Below are 22,213 nucleotides of genomic sequence, written 5' to 3' on the forward strand. Positions count from 1 at the left end.
CAACCAATCAAAGGTCACTTGTTTTCAAAATCTGGTTGCTAATAGCTCCAGCCACTCATTGTTTCTGATACGCTTTTAAAATAAAATGAAAAATCTGTAGCAAGGTTTTCCGAAATAAGTAATTCTATGGTGTAATTTTTATCAAGAAAACTACTTCTTTGGCATATTTTGTCTTTTTGGAAAATTGTCTGAATTAGTTTAGACACGTAGCTTTTGATAGGCGACTTAAATGTTCATGAGCCTCACATATCTGAAAGCATCGTAAAAGCCACCTCTTTGAGTTTTTTTTTTAGTGTTTTAGTTATTATTAGTACGGGTTGCTCTACTTTCAGGTTGTTGTCACAATCGTATGGTATAGAAGGGTCAATTTTGTTCTTAACCATAAAACACTTTAAATTCATTAATTCAGAACTTGTTGGAAATTTCAACTCGTTAAAAAATTCAACAATTTTTATATACAGACGGGAAAAAGTAGTAAAAAAAAGTGTGAGCCTAACATGTGAGCCGTACATGAAGCAAGGAAAAGACATTAAACAGATATTTCTCATTTAAACATGATAAAATATCTCAGCGATTCTATTAGACTTTCAATTATTATTAGTACGGATCGCTCTACTTTCAAGTTGTTGCCACAAGCTGTATGGTACAGAATGGTCAATTTCGTTCTTAACCATAAAACACTTTAAGTTCATTAATTCAGAACTTGCTGAAAATTTCAACTCGTAGAAAAATTCCACAATCTTTATATACTAACGGAAAAAAAGTAGTAAAAAATGTGAAGCTAATATTCGAATCTGATATGAAGCAAGGAAAAGACATTAAACAGACATTTCTCCTTTAAACATAATATAATATCTCAGCGATTCTATCAGAATTACAATTATTATTAGCATGGATCGCTCTACTTTCAGGTCATTGCCACGAACCTTACGGTACGTTTGAAAACATTTTACAAAATCTGAAACGCCCTGCTACTACTAATAACTCGATGCCATATTAAGCCACCAGGGGTCAATACCGCTGCAAATGCTCCTCCTCCACTCCAATCTATTCACAGATTTACATTTTACCCCTTCAAGAAACTCCCATTCGCTCTAAATCCTTTCTAACGATGGCCAATAAGGAAAATCATTGGTAGTCTATCATCCTTCTTCAATAAAACCTGGTCTAAACCTGGTAGATTTTCTTTAGTTACAGCCCTAAAAGTGCGTTCGAACCAATTTTCGATACAGCTTATTGTTCGATGTACGGTCAGTAAAACGATCCCCAAATTTACCATTAGAATATTTCTTCGAAAAACTATGAACAAATCTTCAAAGCGCCTTTCAAACCCTAATACCCAGTTTCCGAGCCATACTTGAAAACTATAATTATCATAGGTTCAAATCAGGGTCGTATCCAGGATCTTTTTCGGGGGAGGGGGGATTAAATTTTTTTTCAACGGATCAGAAATTAGTTTATATTCATTTTTGTTACATTTTTACAAGTCGGAAGAATATTTCGGCGGGGGGGGGGTCAAACACCCCACCTCCCCTGGATACAGCCTTAGTGCAAACATCTACCCGGTACTGAAATCAATACATACCAGAATTAGAACCTCTTCAGCGGAGTAATCCCGAATTGGTTGAGGAAGTCGAACTAGGGCACCAATGGAGGAGCCAAAACAACTAGGCTCGTAAGATCCGACTACACTGATGAATAAATCTTTGCCACCTTCAAGATGTAAAACCAAGATATCCTGGAGTGTATCTTGGCCTGTTGATAATTTACCAGCCGTCCTTTTATCCACATAAATCTCAAGTTGAATTTCTGCTTTATCTCCTGAAATAGACATACTTTAAGGAAATTTACACTTAAAATGCAAGGAGGAGGGAACACATTCCCGAGTAAAAGAAAAAGAAGAAAATAACGGTTTTTTTTATCACTACTGAAAAACTTTGAGCTATAATTCTCCAAAATAAGTTTTTGATCTTCTAGAACAGTGATTCCCAAAGTGGGCACTACCGCCCCTGGGGGGCGCTGCAGGAAACAAAAGGGGCGGCGATGGGCACATTTGCATTAGGGGGGCGATGACTAGCTGTAGTGGGCAGTGAAAGCAAAAAAAGAAAATAATCAGAAAATGGAGAAACTTTTAACACATTTATAAATAAGATAATGCAACTTCAGTTAAGATTTATAAATGTGTTCCATGGTTTAGGTGTTATTTTTCCTTCACTTGATTTATTTTAGCTTATTCTAACTTAGTACAATTATGTGCTAAGATTGTGCGAATTGATGGTTTGGAAATTACAGAAAAACATGCAATTGCAGATCAGTTTCGTAAGTATTAAATAAAAACAAGAGTTAAGAGCTCATATGGCACTTGTGACGAGGCCAGAAGAGCCAAGAGCTCATATGGTATGAACTCTAGCAAAATTCTAAGAATAAATAGATTTATTTAAAAGGAAAAACAGAGGCTTAATGCTGGCCGGGATTTAAAATAAGAGCTCTGAGTCACGAGGTCCTTCTAAATATGAAAATTCATTAAGATTTGATCACCCACTCGTAAGTTGAAGGGGGATCATTCTATCAGAAACTGAAACTTTTAGCTCTTTTTTAAGAGTCAAAAGTGATCAATGGCCAACTAGCCCATGTCCTACTTTCCCAAAGGGCATCCGGTAAAAATTTAGAGATCGCCATTTTGTTCAAAATACTTCAAAAACCAAATAACTATGCTTGCAGGGTTGACTCCCTCCCCCCAGCCGCAGGGAAATGACTCTGAGTTCAGGAACTTAATTATTGTTACTTTGATACTTTTTTTTTACTTTGACACTCAGAATTAATGATTTATGTGGTAAGTTCGATTTATGGTGCAAAGACTGTAAGTTGAGCAAGTTCCTCATTGTTACTTTGATACTTTTTTTTTACTTTGATACCTTGTTAATTTTGTTCCTTTCTTTACTTTGGTGCTTTGATACTAGTTTTGCCACTTTGATGGAAGTTTGATGTTGAAATAAAAAAATAAATCTTATTTGCAAATAAGGAGTTTTTAATTTTTTTTCTTAGTACAAAAATGAAAATAGAATGAAAATTGCAGTGAAACCACACCAGGATTTACCATTAGGCCCATTAGGCCCTGCAGCTTTCACTTTTCCCGAAGCTTTGGGGATTTCCTCGAAAATCTTGCAAAAACGGAACGGCGAAAACGCATGGGCCTAGAAGCGTCAAAGCTTTAAATCCGGCCCGGGAGAAACAAAATATTGAGCTGGTGTGCTTTCAGCAATTCATGTCATTATATATCCAATATTCAGTTTAATTTATTAATTTTTACCAAAACCGTTAATTTATTTTGGAATAAAAAAATATTTTGAAGTGAGGAGTATCGAAAATCTTGAAACTTGTGATCAAAATGCATAAGTGATCAAAATATTCGAACTTTGTATCTGTATCACTGTCTAATAAATGCGCCCCCATTTGAACGTTTATTTGTTCGTCACAGAAAGGCAGTGTGGCCTTGGGAAAAAAAATACCTGATTTAAAGTATTACACTAAAAATTCGGCTTACACATATTTCTTATTATTTTCGAGCGAATGTTAAAACGAGTGCATCCCCTAAAGAAACACTGGAGTCAGCAGATGCCAAATCAGTCTTAGAATACCTAATATTAAGGTTTTTACTACAAACACACAAAAAAATAATAACAAACTGAATATATAACGTCGTAAGTTTCCAGGATAATCACCTAGATGCAATAATAATTAGTAATTAGAAATAATTACCTGGCATGAGAAATCCCGTATGCGGCTCAACAATTAGCCAAGGCTTGCTATAGCTTTCCTCTCTTAGCTTGTTGATAAATTTGTACTGTACAGGAACCTAGAAACAAAAATTCCAAGATAATTGTGACAAGGTCTCAACAAAAACATTCAAGTTTATGAAAAAATCACAAATAATATCTTTTTTTCTTTCTTTTTTTAATTTGGACAGGGAGAAATAAATATACATAAGAATTTCGTCTATAAAATATCTGAAGTACTTACTGCCTTTTGAAAATACAGAAGTGCTTTTGGGAGCCAACAGATATTAACGTTTGTATTTCTGAGGATGAAAAGAATTTAACTGTAATCAATTTTGCGGCTCAAAGTGGCAACACTGACGAAATATGATACTGCCCATAAAAATCTCTCAATTTTGAAACAAGCAATAGAAAACTTTTAGAAAATCACTTTTCACGTGTTAATAGACCTCGGAGAGGGTGTTTTTTTGTTCCATTAAAATGGAATAGTTGTGGGCATCAAGTCATGGCTAGTTGTAGAAAAAGCCAAGACAAATAGTCCATTGGAGTGAAAGGCAATTCTGGCATTAATCGCCCCTTATTAGGATTTTATAAAAATGAGGTAAGTTCATTTGTTAATAGTTTTGTCTTTCTATTATCCGTCCATGCGTCATTCCTAGGGCAGTAGAACCAAGGTAGATAGTCATAGAGCTAAAAGGGGGATAGAACCTATAGTTTTCAAACTATAAATTCAAACACCAGTTCTAAATAGTTTTTTACTGTATTACTTTTTTTCTTGTGTTTAGGCCAGGAAAATAATAGACCTAGAAAAACGATAAACACAGTTTTCTGTTTCATTGTTAAGGTCAATTTTATTTCCACCAAGAGCTAACTCCCAGTATTATTTACCCTCTTGTCTTTCGAGAAAAGAAATTATGTTATTTGGCAAAAAGAAAAGGGACTTTTTAATGACTTCGTTAGGGCTCGCTCTGTGTTTCCGCTTAACGCTATCATATTTCCATATTATCCAGCAACACGGTGTAAATGAGAGATCTATTTCTTTCCTCTGAACTCCCCAAGGAAAAAATGAAATAAAAGTCAATCTTTTGATGTTTGATTGGAAATTTTTTCCTTACTTTGAATACAAATTATTGCTGAATGGGCAACTTTGAATCGAATTTTATCAGAAAAAAAGTAATTATGCAGATCATGCATTTTCAACATTTCCATTCAAAGCTTAAAGACATTCAAGTGTAGAAAATTCCAAACATGTATCGTTTTTCATAATTTAATTTATTTACGTTTGAAACATGCTTTCAAAAAAGAGAAAGTTTGACTCTTTCTCTTAAGTCTATTTTTAAAACAGTAAGAAACTTTAGCGTAAAGAGCGGGGCGTTGAGGAGGAAAAGCCCCTTTCATATACGAAGTAATTTCTGTTCGTTTTAAGTTTTAATGTTGCTCCTTACTTTTAAAAAAACTTGTTTTTTTTATTTAATTTCTGGACATTTTTGAATTAATGCATGTTTTAATCTTGCCTCTCCGCCCATAAATAATTAAAAAGAAATTTGCATTTTAAATAATTGCAATTAATCGGAAGATTTTGAGAAAAAAGGAGCGAGGGAGGAGGCATAGTTGCCCTCCAATTTTTTGATTACTTAAAAAAGCAACTAGAACTTTTAATTTTTACAAACGTTTTCATTGGTAAAAAATATACATAACTTACGAATTAATTTACGTAATGAACTTCTATATTCGTATGTTTTTATTGCGTGTATGAGGGGGTTCAACCCTCTTCGATACCTCGCTCTTTACGCTAAAGCTTAAATTTTGTCCCAATTCCTTAAGAATGAGCTCTGAATCACAAAGGCCGTAGAATAATAGTTGAAATTACTAAAAATACTTTAGCGCAAAGAGTGAGGTATAACGAGGAGGTAAGACCCTCATATGCGTAATAATTTTTGTTCGTTTAAAGTTTTAATACTGCTCCTTACTTTCAGTAGAAACAAAATTTCATATTTATTTTTTCATTGTTTTTTCAAATAATGCTAGAAAATCCTGCGCCCCCTTTATTAAAATTCTCGTCCCCCATGACAAGTTTCTCCATGGAAACATCCTCCCACGTAACCCTCCCCCCTCAAATCTCCCCTCTAAACAATAAAATAACCCTGAAAACGTATGTACACTTCCCAGTAACCATTACTATATGTAAACACAGGTCAAAGTTTGTAACTTGCAGCCCCTCCCACGGGGACTGCAGGGGGTAAGTCGTCCCTAAAGACATAGATATTAGGTTTTTCGACTATGGTGAATAACACGGGTATCTCAGAATTTTGATCCGTTGACTTTTGGGAAAAATGAGCGTGGGAGGGGGAATAGGTGCCCTCCAATTTTTTGGGTCATTTAAAAAGGGCACTAGAACTTTTAATTTCCGTTGGAATGAGCCCTCTCGCGACATTCTAGGACCACTCAGTCGATACGATCACCCCTGGGAAAAAAAAAACAAACAAAAAAACAAATAAACACGCATCCGTGATCTGTCTTCTGACAAAAAATGCGAAATTCCACATTTTTGTAGTAGGAGCTTGAAACTTCTATAAGAAGGTTCTCTGAGACGTTGAATCTGATGGTTTGATTTTCGTTAAGATTGTATGACTTTTAGGGGGTGTTTCCCCTATTTTCTAAAATGAGGCAAATTTTCTCAGGCTCGTAACTTTTGATGGGTATAACTGATCTTGGTGAAACTTATATATTTAAAATCAGCATTAAAATGCAATTCTTTTGATATAACTATTGGTATCAAATTTCCATTTTTTAGACTTTCGGTTACTATTGAGCCGGGTCGCTCCTTACTACAGTTCTTTACCACGAACTGGACTTTCGGTTACTATTGAGCCGGGTCGCTCCTTACTACAGTTCTTTACCACGAACTGTTTGATATATATATATATATATATATATATATATATATATATATATATATATATATATATATATATATATATATATATGTATTGACATGTATATCAATATCTAAAAACCTCAGGAAGTTTCATCCTCCCAGCTTAACTACTTTCTTTAAAATATCAAAGAAAATTTGCCCTGAAAAAGATCATCAGCCCTATTTAAAAATGAGGAAAATACGAAACAATATGTAAAATATTTTATATCAAGAAAGAAAAACATCATTCTCTCTTTTTTAAACAATCGTTTCCGGTAACTTTTTAAAATGCTACTTATGAATTTGATTATTTTTCATATTTAATTTTATCGTTCGTCATGACGATTACAATATATTGCTTTTTATTTCTTTTTTACTGTTAATATATTTAATGCTTTTTTTGAACATCTCTTCATAATTTATCCTTTTAAATATAACTTGATAGCTCTTAGAATTGACAAGGTTGGAAGCATGGAGACGTCTTTTTATTCATTTTCCATTCGAGTGAACAGTTTTAAGATAATTACTTAGATCAAATTACATTTCCATTTAAACTCAAATGAAAAAAAAATCTTTTAATATAAAAATATTATATTCAGATGCCTACTGGTAAAGGTAAAGGATACGGCATTAGACTTTACAGTCCGTACCGGCGGTGCTGATCTCCGTTTTTTGGCCCTTCAGCCAGGAAGTGCAATGGGGGTTGGGGGGCAGCCATCCTGTGCTTTCGCACACCCTTCTTGTTTACCTTCCCCAGATTTCTCCAGGTACCCATTTAGAGCTGGTTCGACTCTGGCTAAGCTTACAGAGTCACGCCACTGACCCCCATCCCAAACTAAAGAACTGGGTACACCGGGATTCGAACCTGCGTCCTCTCAGACAAGGGATCCCGAATCCAGCGCACCGCTTATGTAATATATAAGCCGTCCTGGTTCAGAAATTTATGCCACCTGGTACAGAAATTTAAGCCCACTACGCCACAGCGCGGTGGATGGTTCTAGCAGACAAAAACTGAACCTAATCGATGAAATCAGGGTTTTTGGCCTGTTAATAAAAATATTCTGAATATAACTGGTTTTATGTTATAGCTGGCATTAAGTTTTGTATATGAGGCCCCATGGTCATACGACTGTAAGTTTTAAACTAATCAGGAACAAAGTGTTTTTTCCTGCCATGAACGGTTTTAAGATAATTACTTAGATCATTACATTTCCATTTAAACCCAAATGAAAAGGAAAAACGAGTAAAGCTTTTTATAGTGAAACAAATAAACACTATACATAAGACAATTCATTTTCACATCAACAAGTCTTTTTCAAATAGAAAGAAAAGAATGAAAGTAAAAAAGAAATGAAAAGCATATTTGATAATGAACAAAAATAAAGAAAATGATTATAAATAAAAGAAAAAATTCGTATCTAAACCACAGTTCTACGGAAAATAGACTCAAAATTACTATGGGAGATTAAAGAATGTCACATAAAGTAGTTTATTCAATTTGCCCTATAGGTTTGATTATGACTCAATTAGCATATTTGTTTCATTTTCTTTACTAAACGCTTTACTTGTTGTGAAAAGTTTTTTTTTCAGTTTTATTTTAATATTATATTTTCATAACCAATTTTGAAGTCTACTTCAGTTCCTACGAAATTATTCCCATTGGACTGTCAACAATTTACAAATTGGTTTAATCTACTTTACTTGAAAGTCACAGAGAAACTTTTTTAGGAAAGAAGGGAGCCTTCTTTTTCTGACGCTGTTAACATATTTAATGAATTAAATAAACAGGACTATTTATTTAGTTTATTTTGCATATATTGTAGGTTTACCAAAATATTTTCGATTAATTTTGCTCAGAAGGTTCAAGGCAGCGAGGGATGAGCGGTCACATGGAAACCTGGGTGAACTTCCAAAAAAGAAAGGGTACAATGACAAGGTCTTCCTCTTATTCTCCAATAGTGTGAACACTATCGCATCTCTTAAATTAACCGTTTTTTGGGATTGTGCTCCTACTGACCCAGGAAGACCCCTGGAAAATCACGGTAAGAGATAGTATGCTGGTTGAATTCTTAGAACTTCAAAAGCCATACTATAAGCATTGTAAATCGACTTTTATTAGTACTGGATGACGAAACTGAACCCTTCAATGTGGAAATCGGTGTAAAACAAGGAGGCATGTTACCCAATGTTTTGCTTAATTATTATATAGACAACATTCTAGAAATAGCTCTAGTTTGAAGGTATAGTTACTGGACTGTGCAGCAATGTGTCGAACCTTAATTACGCGGACAACATTGTCACTCTTCCTGCTGATCCCGCAACTGCCCCCCCGAAATGCTGAATATAATAACACAAACCCTTCAGCTGCTGCGTATGAAGATCAAAACTTCTAAAACTATATTCATGAACCTAAACATGCAGCGCGTATACCAGATTGTACTTTACAAAAAAAAATAGAAGAAGTTGATAGCTTCATGTACTTTGGCTCATTGAACGACTCTCATGGGGGGCTGTGACCTTGACACTCAAACCATAACCAACAAATTCCAAAGCATAATCTCAGATCTCCACCACCATTTCTGGAACTAGCTAAATGCAAGCAAAAATAGAAAATTTTGTCCACAAAACGGTTGTTAGGTCTATTTTCGTCTATACAGTCAAAGTCTTGACTATTTAAGGCGTCGAATCTCTATGATATGAAGACTTTAATCGGCACTGTTTACGAAAAATCCTGAAGATACTATGCTCCGACCAATTCTCTAATGTTGATGTACACCACCACTGTAGTGGCCCAACACCAGGATTGTCGGACAGAGGAAACTTCGTCCTGAAAAGATCCAACGACCGCATCATCCGGCAAGTGCTTCTAGCTGGTGCTTTGCCAGACTAGCCTAGGCGATCAAGGAGTTAACTGAAGAATAGGGGAGCGATCGCCAAAAAAACCTCGAGCCCGTTGGTAGCTTTCTTAAGCTTGGTAGAAGATGGGATACCTCCAGGATCCATGTTCTTTAGAAGCTGGCAGACGATTGCGAAATGTGGAGATTAATCACACGGAGTCTTCTGGATCACTGGATGAAGTCTCCGCATTTGGTCCCATAACAAGCACAAGTACGAACAGGTATATTATGTGTTTATTTTAATTTTTCTCCATATCACTAAAAACTCTCGTCCATTCAATTTGTTTTGATTCACTATTGCGAATCACAAGGTTAAGCAAAACATAAGATTACAAGGAAGAATCTGTTGAGGGGCCATCATTGCTCGCTCAGTGGTAAAGAGATCACTGCAGAGATTGTAGAAGAATATGAATTCAACCCCACAGATGACAAATTTTTTATACCGACATTACCATAGTTTTGCACCTAGCTTGTATAGAAATTAAATAAAAAAACAAGTTTTATTAGCTGAAAGTAAGGAGCGACATAAAAGAACAGAAATTACTTCGTATATGAAAGGGGCTGCTTCCTCATCAACGCCCCGCTCTTTACGCTAAAGTTTGACTCTTTCTCTCAACTCTGCTTTTTAAAACATTCAAAAAACTTTAAAATTAAACTTTTAAATTATTACACTTTTGCGTAATAATTTCTGTTCGTTTTAAGATTTAATGCTGCTCCTTACTTCCTGTTGAAAAAACTTTTTCATATTTATTTTTTCATTGTTTTTTTCATAAATAATGCTAGTAAATCCTGCGCTCCCTTCATGGAAATTTTCTTCCCCCTTGACAAATTCCTAGATGGAAAGTTCCCCCAGCATATCCCCCTCTTGTCAACCCCTCCCCCAACCAAAAAATCCCCCTGAAAACGTCTGTACATTTCCCAATAACCATTACTATATGTAAGCACTGGTGAAAGTTTGAAACTTGTAGCCCCTTCCACGGGGACTGTGGGGGAGTATGTCGTCCCCAAAGACAGAGTTACAAGGTTTTTCGACTACGCTGAATAAAATGGCTATCTCAGAATTTTGATCCGTTGACTTTGGGAAAATAAATAGCGTGGGAGGGGACCTAGGTGCCCTTAAATTTTTTTGGTCACTTAAAAAGGGCACTAGAACTTTTCGTTTCCGTTAGAATGAGCCCTCTCTCAAGATTCTAGGACCACTGAGTCAAATACGATCACCCCTGGAAAAAAAAACAAACAAACAAACAAACAAATAAACACGCATCGTTGATCTGCCTTCTGGCAAAAAATACAAAATTCCACATTTTTGTAGATAGGAGCTTGAAACTTCTAAAATAGGGTCCCCTGATACGCTGAATCTGATGGTGTGACTTTCGTTAAGATTCTATGACTGTTAGGGGGCGTTTCCCCCTATTTTCTAAAATAAGACTAATTTTCTCTGGCTCGTAACTTTTGATGGGTAAGACTAAACTTGATGAAACTTATATATTTAAAATCAGCATTAAAATGCGATTCTTTTGATGTAGCTATTGGTATCAAAATTCCATATTTTAGAGTTTAGGTAACTATTGAGCCGGGTTGCTCCTTACTACAGTTCGTTACCACGAACTGTTTGATTATAATATCCAAGCTATGTGCAAACATATCACTAAGCCGACGTTATGCTAAGTAGGAAAGTTACTTTACATGAAGTGTAATCCTACACACATATACAAGTCTTTTCACATTAAATTAGCGTAAAAATGTATAAAATCATTAAAATTATCTTTTAAAATCATCACAATCATCATAAGCAAACTATTCAAAAATAAAAATGTGGAGTGGAAATAGGGATTCAAACCTCTGACCAGGCGTTAAAGGCTTTCTAGGAAAATTTTATGAATTTATTTCAAAAATTGATTTATTATTCTTCCGGAAATATGGTTTTGTGGCTGCTACACTGACATTTCGATAGCACCAAGTTTGCTTGTCACTACCTACGGTACGAACAAAATTTGCTCCGTAAGATTACTAAACCCAACGTAAAGCCTTAATTTATTCTAGTGTGGAAGGTTCTGCGCAACCAATAGCCCTTGTATATAATTTCAGAGCTGGGATAATATATACTCAAATAATATTAACTGAAGACGCCAACATTTTGATGAAATCACAAGAACAACAAGAACAAATACTAACCTGTCCGGTGTTTGAGATCGTTAAAAAGTTCGATTTATTTTCGAGGAAACGCACTGTTCCAAAATCGATATCTGTTCGAGAAACTGCTATCTGAGGCAAATAATCATTTTCAAGTCGGTCCAAATGTTTCATAACTTCCTCATAAATTTTCTTATATTTTACAATGTCTATAACTGCAATCTAAAAGTAGAAATTTAAAAGGGCTAAGAATAAAAAATGGGCTAAAATAAAAAAGGGCACCTAATTTGCAGTGTACTCTAGTCTGTATTTTTAGTTTTAGTCTATATTTATAGATATTTATATTTATAGACCCACTATGGAAAGAACTACCCATCCTGTAAACTTAAAAATCTGTTTCGCAATTAATAATCCAGAATAAAGTTACGCAAAAATAATAAACTTATCAAATTTGGTGTAAAATCTCATCACATGTCTAATGGAGCCCGTCAAAAAAAAAAAACATGTAAGAAAATTAACAGAGTTCACTAAAAAAAACTAAGAAGATTTAGTTTGTAGAGTTACTAAATAAAAGTACCATGAAAAAGGGGCTGCTTCACAGAGTGTGACCCATTATCTCTTTTATTTTCTTTCTTACAATACAGCATAAAAGAGCCCATGGAGATTGGTTAACTTCAGAGGAATTTAAGGCACGGCCTTTTCTTTTCTTATATATAGAATTCTTGCTGTATAACTACATACTTTTTTATATTTATAACTATACAATATTCCCTTCTTCATATACTGACAAAACCTTGACGCTTATTTTAAAACGTTGAACACGTTATTGTGATATAGTGAACACGTTATTGTGTTATATTGTGATTTCTCAGTAAGGTAAATTATTCAGGTTGCCTTGTTTTGCAAAACAGTCGTAATTTTACCATTTCACATTTATCATGTCTAAAATTTAAGTCTGACACAAAAGATAAAATGATAAAAACAAAAAAAAAACAACCCGTACATAGACACGTCTATAACGGAATTTATTAAAGATTCTTGCCGGGGAAAAACAAAAAAAAAGCTTTATCCAAATTCTTGTCAAAATTGAATAATTTAAGTCTATTTTTCAGTCTCCCAGAAAAGAAAAATACAAAATCAATTTACCTTTATTTTATTTATCAACCAGAAGATATATCTAAAGGGGGGGGGGGTAAGAAAAAAAAAATACATCTGTTTTTCAAAGTTACCGAGGTCTTTGGAGTCAGTCTCGGGAAAAAGGCCGTATTACTCATCCCTCACTCCATGCATCGGTTAAGACCATCAATAACTTTATAATGTCATTTTCTTACCGACAAAGTTTACATTGACTCTTATCTTGATATCTTGATGGGGAAATTACTAATAAGAAGCAACACAAATTGATTGTCACAAAGATTAATACAGAGTGAAAAACAATGTGACTGACAACAGAAAATAGCTGAAAAGTAAAGAAAGTTCAATAATTCTTCTAGTAAACATAAAAGGAAAATCAACTTTCTCAAAAAATATTTTCCATATTGATGATACAGAATTTTTATTGAGAATATGAAAAATAATCTGTTATTTTTATGGCGTTTTGTTCTTTTTGATTTTCCTCTTTCTTCTTCTATTCATTATGTAATTATTCTGTCTTTTTCTCCTTTAATCTTCCAACTTCACCTTTCTTTTCTTAGTCTTTTTGCTCTATTCTTCTCTGTATAAATTAAAAAGATGTCCTAGCCAAGCGGTTAGTATGCTAGACTTAAAATCTTTTGTCCATTAGGAAAGGGGTTCGACTCCTGGGGTGACTGGTTATTTGGTTTGGAACGAGGGTCAGTGGCTTGACTGTAATCTCATCCAGATTCAACGCAGCAATAAAGTGCCCGAAGAAATCTAAAGAAGGTAAACAGGAAGGATGTGCGAAAAAAGGATGGCTTGCCAACACCCCCCCCCCCCATTGCAGTTCCTGGGTGAAAGGTCATGAAAAGGAAATGAGCACCACCGGTAGGACCTGTGAAGTCCAAAGCGGTATTATTAACCTTATGTATCACATTTGCAAATTTTCTCTGTGGTCCGGTTAATACTAATACCACGACTGCTACTATTACTACTATCAACTCATGATAGCACCACGCTGCCAAAGGCTAAAAGAGTTCCTCATCCATCCCAATCTATTCAGAGCCTCCCTATCTACACCCTCCCAAGAAGTTTAAATTCCCCTTAAATCCTTCCTTACGACCTCCTTCCACCCCATTCGGGAACGACAACTGCTTTTTGTTTGGCCCTAGGTGGCTCGCTGACAAGAACGATCTTTGGCAATCTGCCATACTTCATCCGCAGAACGTGTTGTAATCAATTTTGAAACTGAAACAATCAAGTTCTGATATGGTTCCAATCGATTTCTATAAATGTGTCAAAAGAAGTTCTTACCGGGATTTCAAAGAGGCTGCTAACTGGCTTATGATCACTTATTCTGAGGGAAGGATGACTCCTGTAAACTATTTGGTCAACATCATCTGCTTTCCACAGAATTCGGTCGGTCCAGGCAGGTGCTCGGTTTTTCTCACTGATATAAAGTATGGGGTCATTATGGGATCATAATATGGGAACGTGGGAACATAAATATGATCAAAATGATTAAATATGGTCAAAAATGATAAAAATAGATGAACATAAGTAAATAGGATAGAAAAACATTCGTAAGAGATTTTTTTTTACCAAACCATTATTTGTCTTGATAAGTTCAAAACTTTTTTTTCGTTTTGCCCTAAGCGAGTTGTTCGCGCGAACGATTCGCTCTGAGTTATTTGATAAATTATTTGTGATTTGCAATCACTGAAATGGAGTGTCGTGTTGAAAGTGTTTCAAATATAGAAAAAAAACGACTCACCGAAAAATATTTTATTATAATTGCGAACAAAGTTAAAAAATCTAATATAATTAAAAAACATAATTGCGAACAAAATAAAACATCTAAAACTAGCTAGCTAAAGAAATTAAAACCAGCTTTAAAAATTGTTAAGGTAAAAATCGATTATTATTTTCGTCTTTCTTTGCTAGGTACGTGTTTCCTTTGTTTTTCGTTTTGCACTTTTTTATACTCTTTTTTATGTTGCTATAGTCGAAAACCTTTTTTATTGCTCTCTTTCCAGAGTCTGTTTCATTAATATAAAGGTGCATTGCCTGTGGTTTCTTTATTAATCAGGGGCACCGACCTAGGTAATTTAGGGGGAGGGGAAGGATTTGTCTGATTATTTTCAATGAAGATACAAAAAAGGTATTTTCCAAATATGGAGCAGGGAACCTTTATATTTTGTAGATTGCTCAATAAAAATCACCCCCAATCTATGGAAAGGTAATTAATGCTCCTTGCCGTCCCTATTTAGCACTCCGGTCATCATGTCTACTCGCTCCTCTATCGTTATCAAGATAAACAGAACATCAGGACAAAATTAATGCTACTTATATTACCCCAGGCGCATGGTTTTGTTTGTATATGAGTCATTTTCCTGAGCAGGATCGTATCCTTGATTTTGTTCGGGTGGAGGGGTTTAAAAAAAACATAAACACAACAAAATTTGATTCTATGTTTTACTGTTACTTTTGTACGAGTCGGACAAAAATATCAAGCGAGGGGGTGTTCAAACCAGATGCCCTCCCCTGGATACTGCCCTGGTCCTGACTCATAAGTCACGTGCCAAATGGGTCTAAAGAGTCACGAGTCATCCTCTTGGCGTATGTAACAGAAGTATTTCCTATTGTGAATAGAAAACGAGCAAAGAACCTATTCTCTTTAGTTAGGAAATTATTCTTATAATGCAAATATTCTTCCTTTTTCTAAAAGTGAATGGGAATTCCAACATAGGGAATCAATGATAACCTTATTTTATTTTTTTTTATTTTTTCTTCTTCTAGATTTCTTGGAAATAATTATGAAAAATTTGATTTCAAATATCAAATTCCGTTTCTTGGGGTTGTTTTCTGAAATTTTTGATTTGATATAAATTGTATTTTAATGCAAAATAGTATTAAAAGTAAGCAAGAGGACATGAACTATATCGCTCCACTCACTTAAAAATAATTTCCAAAAGTTGTCACAATGCATCACATTTTTTATATTCTAAACGAAACTTTTTTTTCTAGAAAAGGCAAACTTGTTCCATTGCAGATACAAGTGTCTTGATTTTCTAAACAATGAAGCCTACATTAATTTTGCAGAGATAAGATTCCTTCTGTGACTTTCTCTATTTTAACATTTCGATTCTGCGAATTTCCTACATTTTATCTAAGCAAAATGCCCTAGCTTCGAAGCTTAACTTTTTAGAAATCAAATAACTTCGAATACTGACAGAACCTTATTTTACCTGTTCGACATCCAAATTTTGGGAGGTGATGCCGACATTCCTGACCTCAAAAAAGAAGTTCCATTTTTTTCCCTCTAAAATTTACAATTTTGATTTTAGTTATATTTTATACTTTAATGCCATGAAAAGTAAGCCATACAAAATGCATCTTCTTTATCCGAAAATGAACCGTACACCAGGAAATAGTTGCTAAAGTTGTTATTGCGCAGCAATTTCCTTAACACCCTAGAGTTATTTTTTTTCTAAACTAGGCTGATCTGATTTTCCAACATGGGTAAATAGGTCTTAACCTTCCCAGGACTAGAGGTAACACTAGTTTTTCAGATTAAAATTCGTCTTGAGACATTTTCAATTTCTGAGTTTTGATTTTGCGAATTTGTTACAGTCTACCACATATGAAACACCCTAGCTTCAAAGGTATAAATTCTGATTTTTGGAGGGATGTTTTCAGAAATTTTAGTTTGGTGCCACTTATATTTTAATCAATTAATATTATATATGTGACAATTTGTGACTTGAATATGTCGAATTGCCATACGAAAAACACCCTAGCTTCGAGGTGAAAAATCCCTTTTTTTTCTGTGATTTGGTTTGATACCTCTTATATTTGAATCCTATAATATTATGGAAAGTATGCAGGATGAGATGATTCCACTTATATATCAACTTGCTTACTGTATTTAGAAAAAAATTCAGAAAAAAAATTTTCCACGGCGTGTCAAATTTCCTCCTAGAGGTTGCGTTTTTTCTAGATATGGCAAGATTTTCTTTGTTTCAAAGCTGATAGAAAGATTCTTCTTCTTCAAAAAATGGAGCTTACAAAAGTTTTGCGAGTATCTTTCTGTTTTGAAATTTTGATTTTGCGAATTCCCTAAACTTTTGTAAGAAAAATGACCTACATTCGAGGGCAAACTTTTTAGAAACAAAATAACTTGAAATACTCATAGGACTTCATATGATATCTTCGACAACCTAAGCATAATTTCCGTATGTTTGAAACTTACTTTATTTTAGATAAATTACTTCTTGCACTTACGAAAAATTTCGAAAGTTGTATCATATTAAGAAAATTTCGAAAATTACGAAATTACGAAAATTTCGATGCATCAAATTTCATTGATGTTCATCAACCGCAGTAAGTACACAGTCTTAACAGCTTTAAAAACAAAAATAATGCCGATGGAGAGTTTGACGATTACTTCGTACAGAACGAACTTATTCCAAAAGTTCTATAATTACACGTTGACCTAGCAAATAATAACCTAAAATAACTAGAACGCATCTTCAAACGTAAAACGAGATCGTTACTCGAGAGAGGTCTATATTTATTTAGTGTTTTGCATGACAAGCAATGGGAAAACAACTGGCTTCCGCACTTATTTTACTTAATTAGAGTTACCATAATAAGCAAAATTTCATAATAATACCGTATATAATTTATTAATACTATTTATTATGTTAATACTCACAATTATACCAATTATCAATTCAAATTAACACCAATAAATAACATTGCTACCATTTAATTTATCATCATGCCCAGCAAGAACGTATCCAGAATTTTTTTTGAGGGGGGGGGAGATTTTACAAAAAAAAACTTTAAAAACGCAACAAAATTTGTTTACATTGATTTTTGTTATGTTTTTACAAGTCGTACAAACATTTCAGGGGGGTTCATATTCCCTACCCCCCTGGATACGGCCTTGATGCCCAGAGTGCAAAATGAGGTTCTAATGGGGGCTACTTACAGAAGGTCTCTATTTCAAATTCTATGTGGAAAGCGAAGAAGAAATATAATTAAAAAAAGTAAAAAACGACAAAGTATCGCGGGAAACCACGAAAAACGACAACGAGCAAAACAGAAAAGGATAAGTCTAAGACAATGGGTATAAATACAAAACAAAGCAATATTTCAAAAAGGACTTTCACAAAGCCTATCATTACCGCTAAAGAAGACTTCAGAAACACACTCACCTGACCTAGAATATGAAAATATCGCTGGAGACCTACAAGCAGAGGATGAAAAAGATTAAATTAATTCTGCTTCACGTGTCCGAAATGAAGCTGAGGCTACACATACCAGTTTTAATTGAATACTATATACGTTAATATTTGACTTATTAGCTTATGAGAGAAGCGAAACGCTCATTATAATTTTTAAAATATTGAAGAGACGTAAAAAAAGAAAAAGTTTTAAACTATTACGTTAATTTAGATTTTAACGATTAAAATTTTGCAAGTTTTAATAACTTTAAATAGTTATTCAGATACTGAAGATATTTAAGATTACATTAAACTGTATGCAAAATGAAAAATTGTTTAATGGAATAATTAAAAATAATTCGAATAATTATAAATCAAAATGATTTTAAATTTCATTTTAAATAACTAGATAAACTGAATAAAACTGATTCAAAGAGTAAAAATATAATTACCTTGAATCCCAGTTATCGGTTCCGGTATCATACTTGTAGGTTGGCCGGAAATTGGGAATGCCCTCCTGATAACCATAGAACGCTCGTTTTATTCGTTGTTGCTCCCGCAGCTGGTCAAACATGATCAGGTCTTTATAGTTGGCAATGTCTAGTAAATTCTTTGCTGCCAGCCCTTCGATGCCCGTTAGCCGGTAGTTTAAGTCTCCAAACCAAAAAACTAGACTGCAAAATTGATCCATGAGGCATGGAAATAAAAGTATAAATAATAACAATACTAAAATGAAACAAAATATTAAGGACCATTTTCCTAAACCTGATTTGCACAACCCTCGACTGTCTAGAAAGTGACTTTATTGTTGTTCCATAAACTATATCGCAATGGCAGGAAGAAGCAAAACATTCTAAGTTGATGTAATCTGATTGCAGAGCTATAAACCTTGGCAATCCTTACTAAATTCCAAAAAAAAAAAAAAAATACAAAGCAGTTATAGAATTGTCAGTATCTGGAAAATCTCTTGCTACCGGTTCTTTCATCCTATAAGATTGGTTATCCAAGCCAAAAGACATACAGATTCACCAATACGTCATTTATAATTTGCCAGGTACCTTTTGTATCACCAGCATTTTCACTAAATTTATCAGAATAACAATTCCTGACAGCGGATATATGACAGAGGATTCACCAAGTTCCGTGCTCGCTTGAATTTTCAAGCCTTCATGTGTATTAGATTCCAGATACAACAGTAAAGCTTGTTTCCATCATCTTTCCTCCAAACTATCATCCTTCCTCCAAAAGAACAGGACCCAGCCATTTTATCCCTTGTTACACTATAGCCCTAGATAAAGAGATCGAATCGCATTTTCTTTGAACTTACTATTTTATGCATGGCTATTCATTCAAAAACCTAAAATTATCCCTTAAATCTTATTCTGGTAACTATCTAGCATATTTTCTTGAAAATTTCAAAGCACTGACGTTTCGAATTCTATTAAATATTCCTTAGAACTTACTCGTGATCCTTGATGGTCTTAGCTGGTGGAAACGACATTCTCGTACAAATATCATGATAATCTTGATTTCTACGTTCACATTCTTCAATGTGGGCAGCTAAATGGCAGTTGACTATGCACACTGATGTGCTATGTAGCTCAAAACGCACACCGACACCACCTTTGTTACCCTAAAACAGGAAACCTTTGTTACCCTAAAACAGTTTGCTAACCTTTGTTACCCTAAAACAGGAAAATAAAAGCGAATTTAAAACTACTCTATTGCCATACTAAGCTTTATCGATATTGTGCTTTGTTTTGAAATTTACGTACTATTAAGCAAAGACGAAGATTTTAATAACGGTAAATAGCTAGACTTTCAGGAAGCGTCAATTGGGATGTTCAACTAAATCAGAAGACAACCTATGCATCCAGGATAATAAAATGGCATGTCTGCAATATACCAGGAACACTTAAGGGTATTGAGTTGAAACTTACAGAGAATATAGAGGGAATATTGAATTTAAGAAAAAGACACAAGAAGAATCCCGGTGGTTAAAACGGTACATCTACAACATCTAAGGAAGGGCTAACAGCATTTAGTTAAAACTTCAGGATATGTTGAAAGGGATGCTAAAGAAAATCGAATGATACTATGTACATTTAGGTTGTTACTATGACTGTAATAAAAATACGTAAGCAATATCTCAGGAACAGTTAAGAGCACTAAGTTGAAACTTTCGGACAATATTGAGTAGGGTGTTAAACTTAATCAAAAGACAATCTGTGCATCACGGTTGACAATATGGCGTATCAGCAATATCTCGGGAGCGAATAATGGTATTTAGTTGAAACTTTGTGGAATATGAAGGGGGGTGCTGAAATAAATCAAGACACTATTTGCATCCTGGTTACCAAGCGGGCGTATGTGAAATATCTAAAAAAACGATTATAATATTATCTTTGAATTTCCAAGGACTGTTGAGAAATGCTGCACTATTTGCATCGCGATTGCGAAAGGGCATATGTGAAGTATCTAAAAAACGGACAGGATATAAACTTTGAATTTCCAGGGTAATTTCAGAGCGATGTTGACCTCAACAAACAGACACTATACACTATATGCATCCAGGTTGTCAGAATGATATATTTTCCACACCAAACCTAGCCAAAACTAACGTAGAAGTTACAAATAAACAAGTTTAAAGAGTCAGAAATAAAGAGCACTGAGTGATGTCTCTGATTGATACATATATATATATATATATATATATATATATATATATATATATATATATATATATATATATATATATATATATATATATATATATATAATATAATATAATATAATATAATATATGCATTCTCTTATTCCGTTTTCATCCATATGTAATATTTTGAACACCCTCCTCACAGAATTGAAACGTCAATGCTCAGACTACAATATCTAACCTAAGAATTTAGATTGGAATAAGATTTGTAACTCTTAAACCGGAAACCTGAAAAGCAGGTGTAATATTCATTAAATTAACTAATAATAATATTTTGGTAATAAAAACAAACAGAAACGATTTTTCTTTAAGTCATTGTGAAATAGAAGTTTTCAGGGAAAAGTAAAGATGTTATTACAATCTCTGACCGTCTTCTGACAAACCTCTTCTGACCGTCAAAGAGACAGGTAGCAATAAAGTACTACAATAGTTCCAACTTAAAACGAGCAGAAATCGCTTTTAAAGAATAAGTGAAACCCAAAAAAAAAGAAATTTAAATAGAAAATTATTTCAAACATAAAAAATAATACATACTGCTACAGGTGAGTAAATAAACCTGGAAAAAGTAAAAGTTAATTGAATACTCAAATTAAATTTAAAAAGATGCAAAAATTACTACAAAGAGGAATGTGGCTACGGCCTCCTCCTCCTAACAATTAGAAACAAAAATCTTTTATTGCTGAGATTTCCCTTTTTCGTTTAAGAATAAATTTTTTTTTTAATATTTTTAAATATTTTATATTTTAATTTTAAAATAATTTAAAAAATAATTAAAAATATAATAAAAACAAATAATAAAAAAATATAAAAAATAAAAAATAAATAAATAAATAAATAAAATATAATAAAAATAAAAAATAAAAATAATGATAAAAAAAAATAAAAAATAATAAAAAAAAATAAAAAAAAATAATTAAAAATAATTTAAAGAATAATTTTAAAATAATTTAATTTTAAAATATTTTAATTTTATAATATTTTTAAATATTTTTTAGATTAAAGCACACTGTTAAAAATAAATATAGTTTGTAATAAAAAGGTTTCTGTAAATTTAGCTACATTTCTAATTATATACATTAAATCAGCTATATAAAATTAGTTACATTAGATGGAAGCATTAATTAGCAACATCAATAAGTTACATTAGATTAGTAAAAATAACATTAGTTACATTAAATTAGTGAGTTACATTAAAGATTTGTCTACAGCGTTTGTTGTTTTTAAAAGAGCTATAAAAAAAACACGAAGAAAAAAGGGTCAATTTCACGTCTGATTAACTAAAAATGTAGTTTTTAAACGAATACGATATGGGGACGACTTTAGTTTATTAGATAATCTCATTTGAAGCCGTCACTAGAAGTACTAGTTAAAGTTATTATAGTTAACATGAAACCAACATAGTGCTATGAAACTAACTTATATTTCTT

The 22,213-nt window shown here is 33.5% G+C and overlaps 1 protein-coding gene across 1 annotated transcript in view; it reads right to left on the reverse strand.

Annotated features, from left to right (window-relative positions):
- LOC136026247 (type II inositol 1,4,5-trisphosphate 5-phosphatase-like) overlaps positions 1-22,213 on the reverse strand; it is a 106,528-nt gene that overhangs the window by 41,193 nt on the left and 43,122 nt on the right. The window contains exons 7-12 of the mRNA XM_065702618.1: positions 19,534-19,703; positions 18,523-18,744; positions 14,154-14,289; positions 11,766-11,945; positions 3,760-3,856; positions 1,586-1,821 (exon numbers count right to left, since the gene is read on the reverse strand). Coding sequence (XP_065558690.1) covers positions 1,586-1,821; positions 3,760-3,856; positions 11,766-11,945; positions 14,154-14,289; positions 18,523-18,744; positions 19,534-19,703 — 1,041 coding nt within the window. The remainder of the gene's footprint in view (positions 1-1,585; positions 1,822-3,759; positions 3,857-11,765; positions 11,946-14,153; positions 14,290-18,522; positions 18,745-19,533; positions 19,704-22,213) is intronic.

The sequence above is a fragment of the Artemia franciscana genome, chromosome 1 (assembly GCF_032884065.1).
Source record: "Artemia franciscana chromosome 1, ASM3288406v1, whole genome shotgun sequence".
In the NCBI taxonomy this organism is placed as follows: domain Eukaryota; kingdom Metazoa; phylum Arthropoda; class Branchiopoda; order Anostraca; family Artemiidae; genus Artemia; species Artemia franciscana.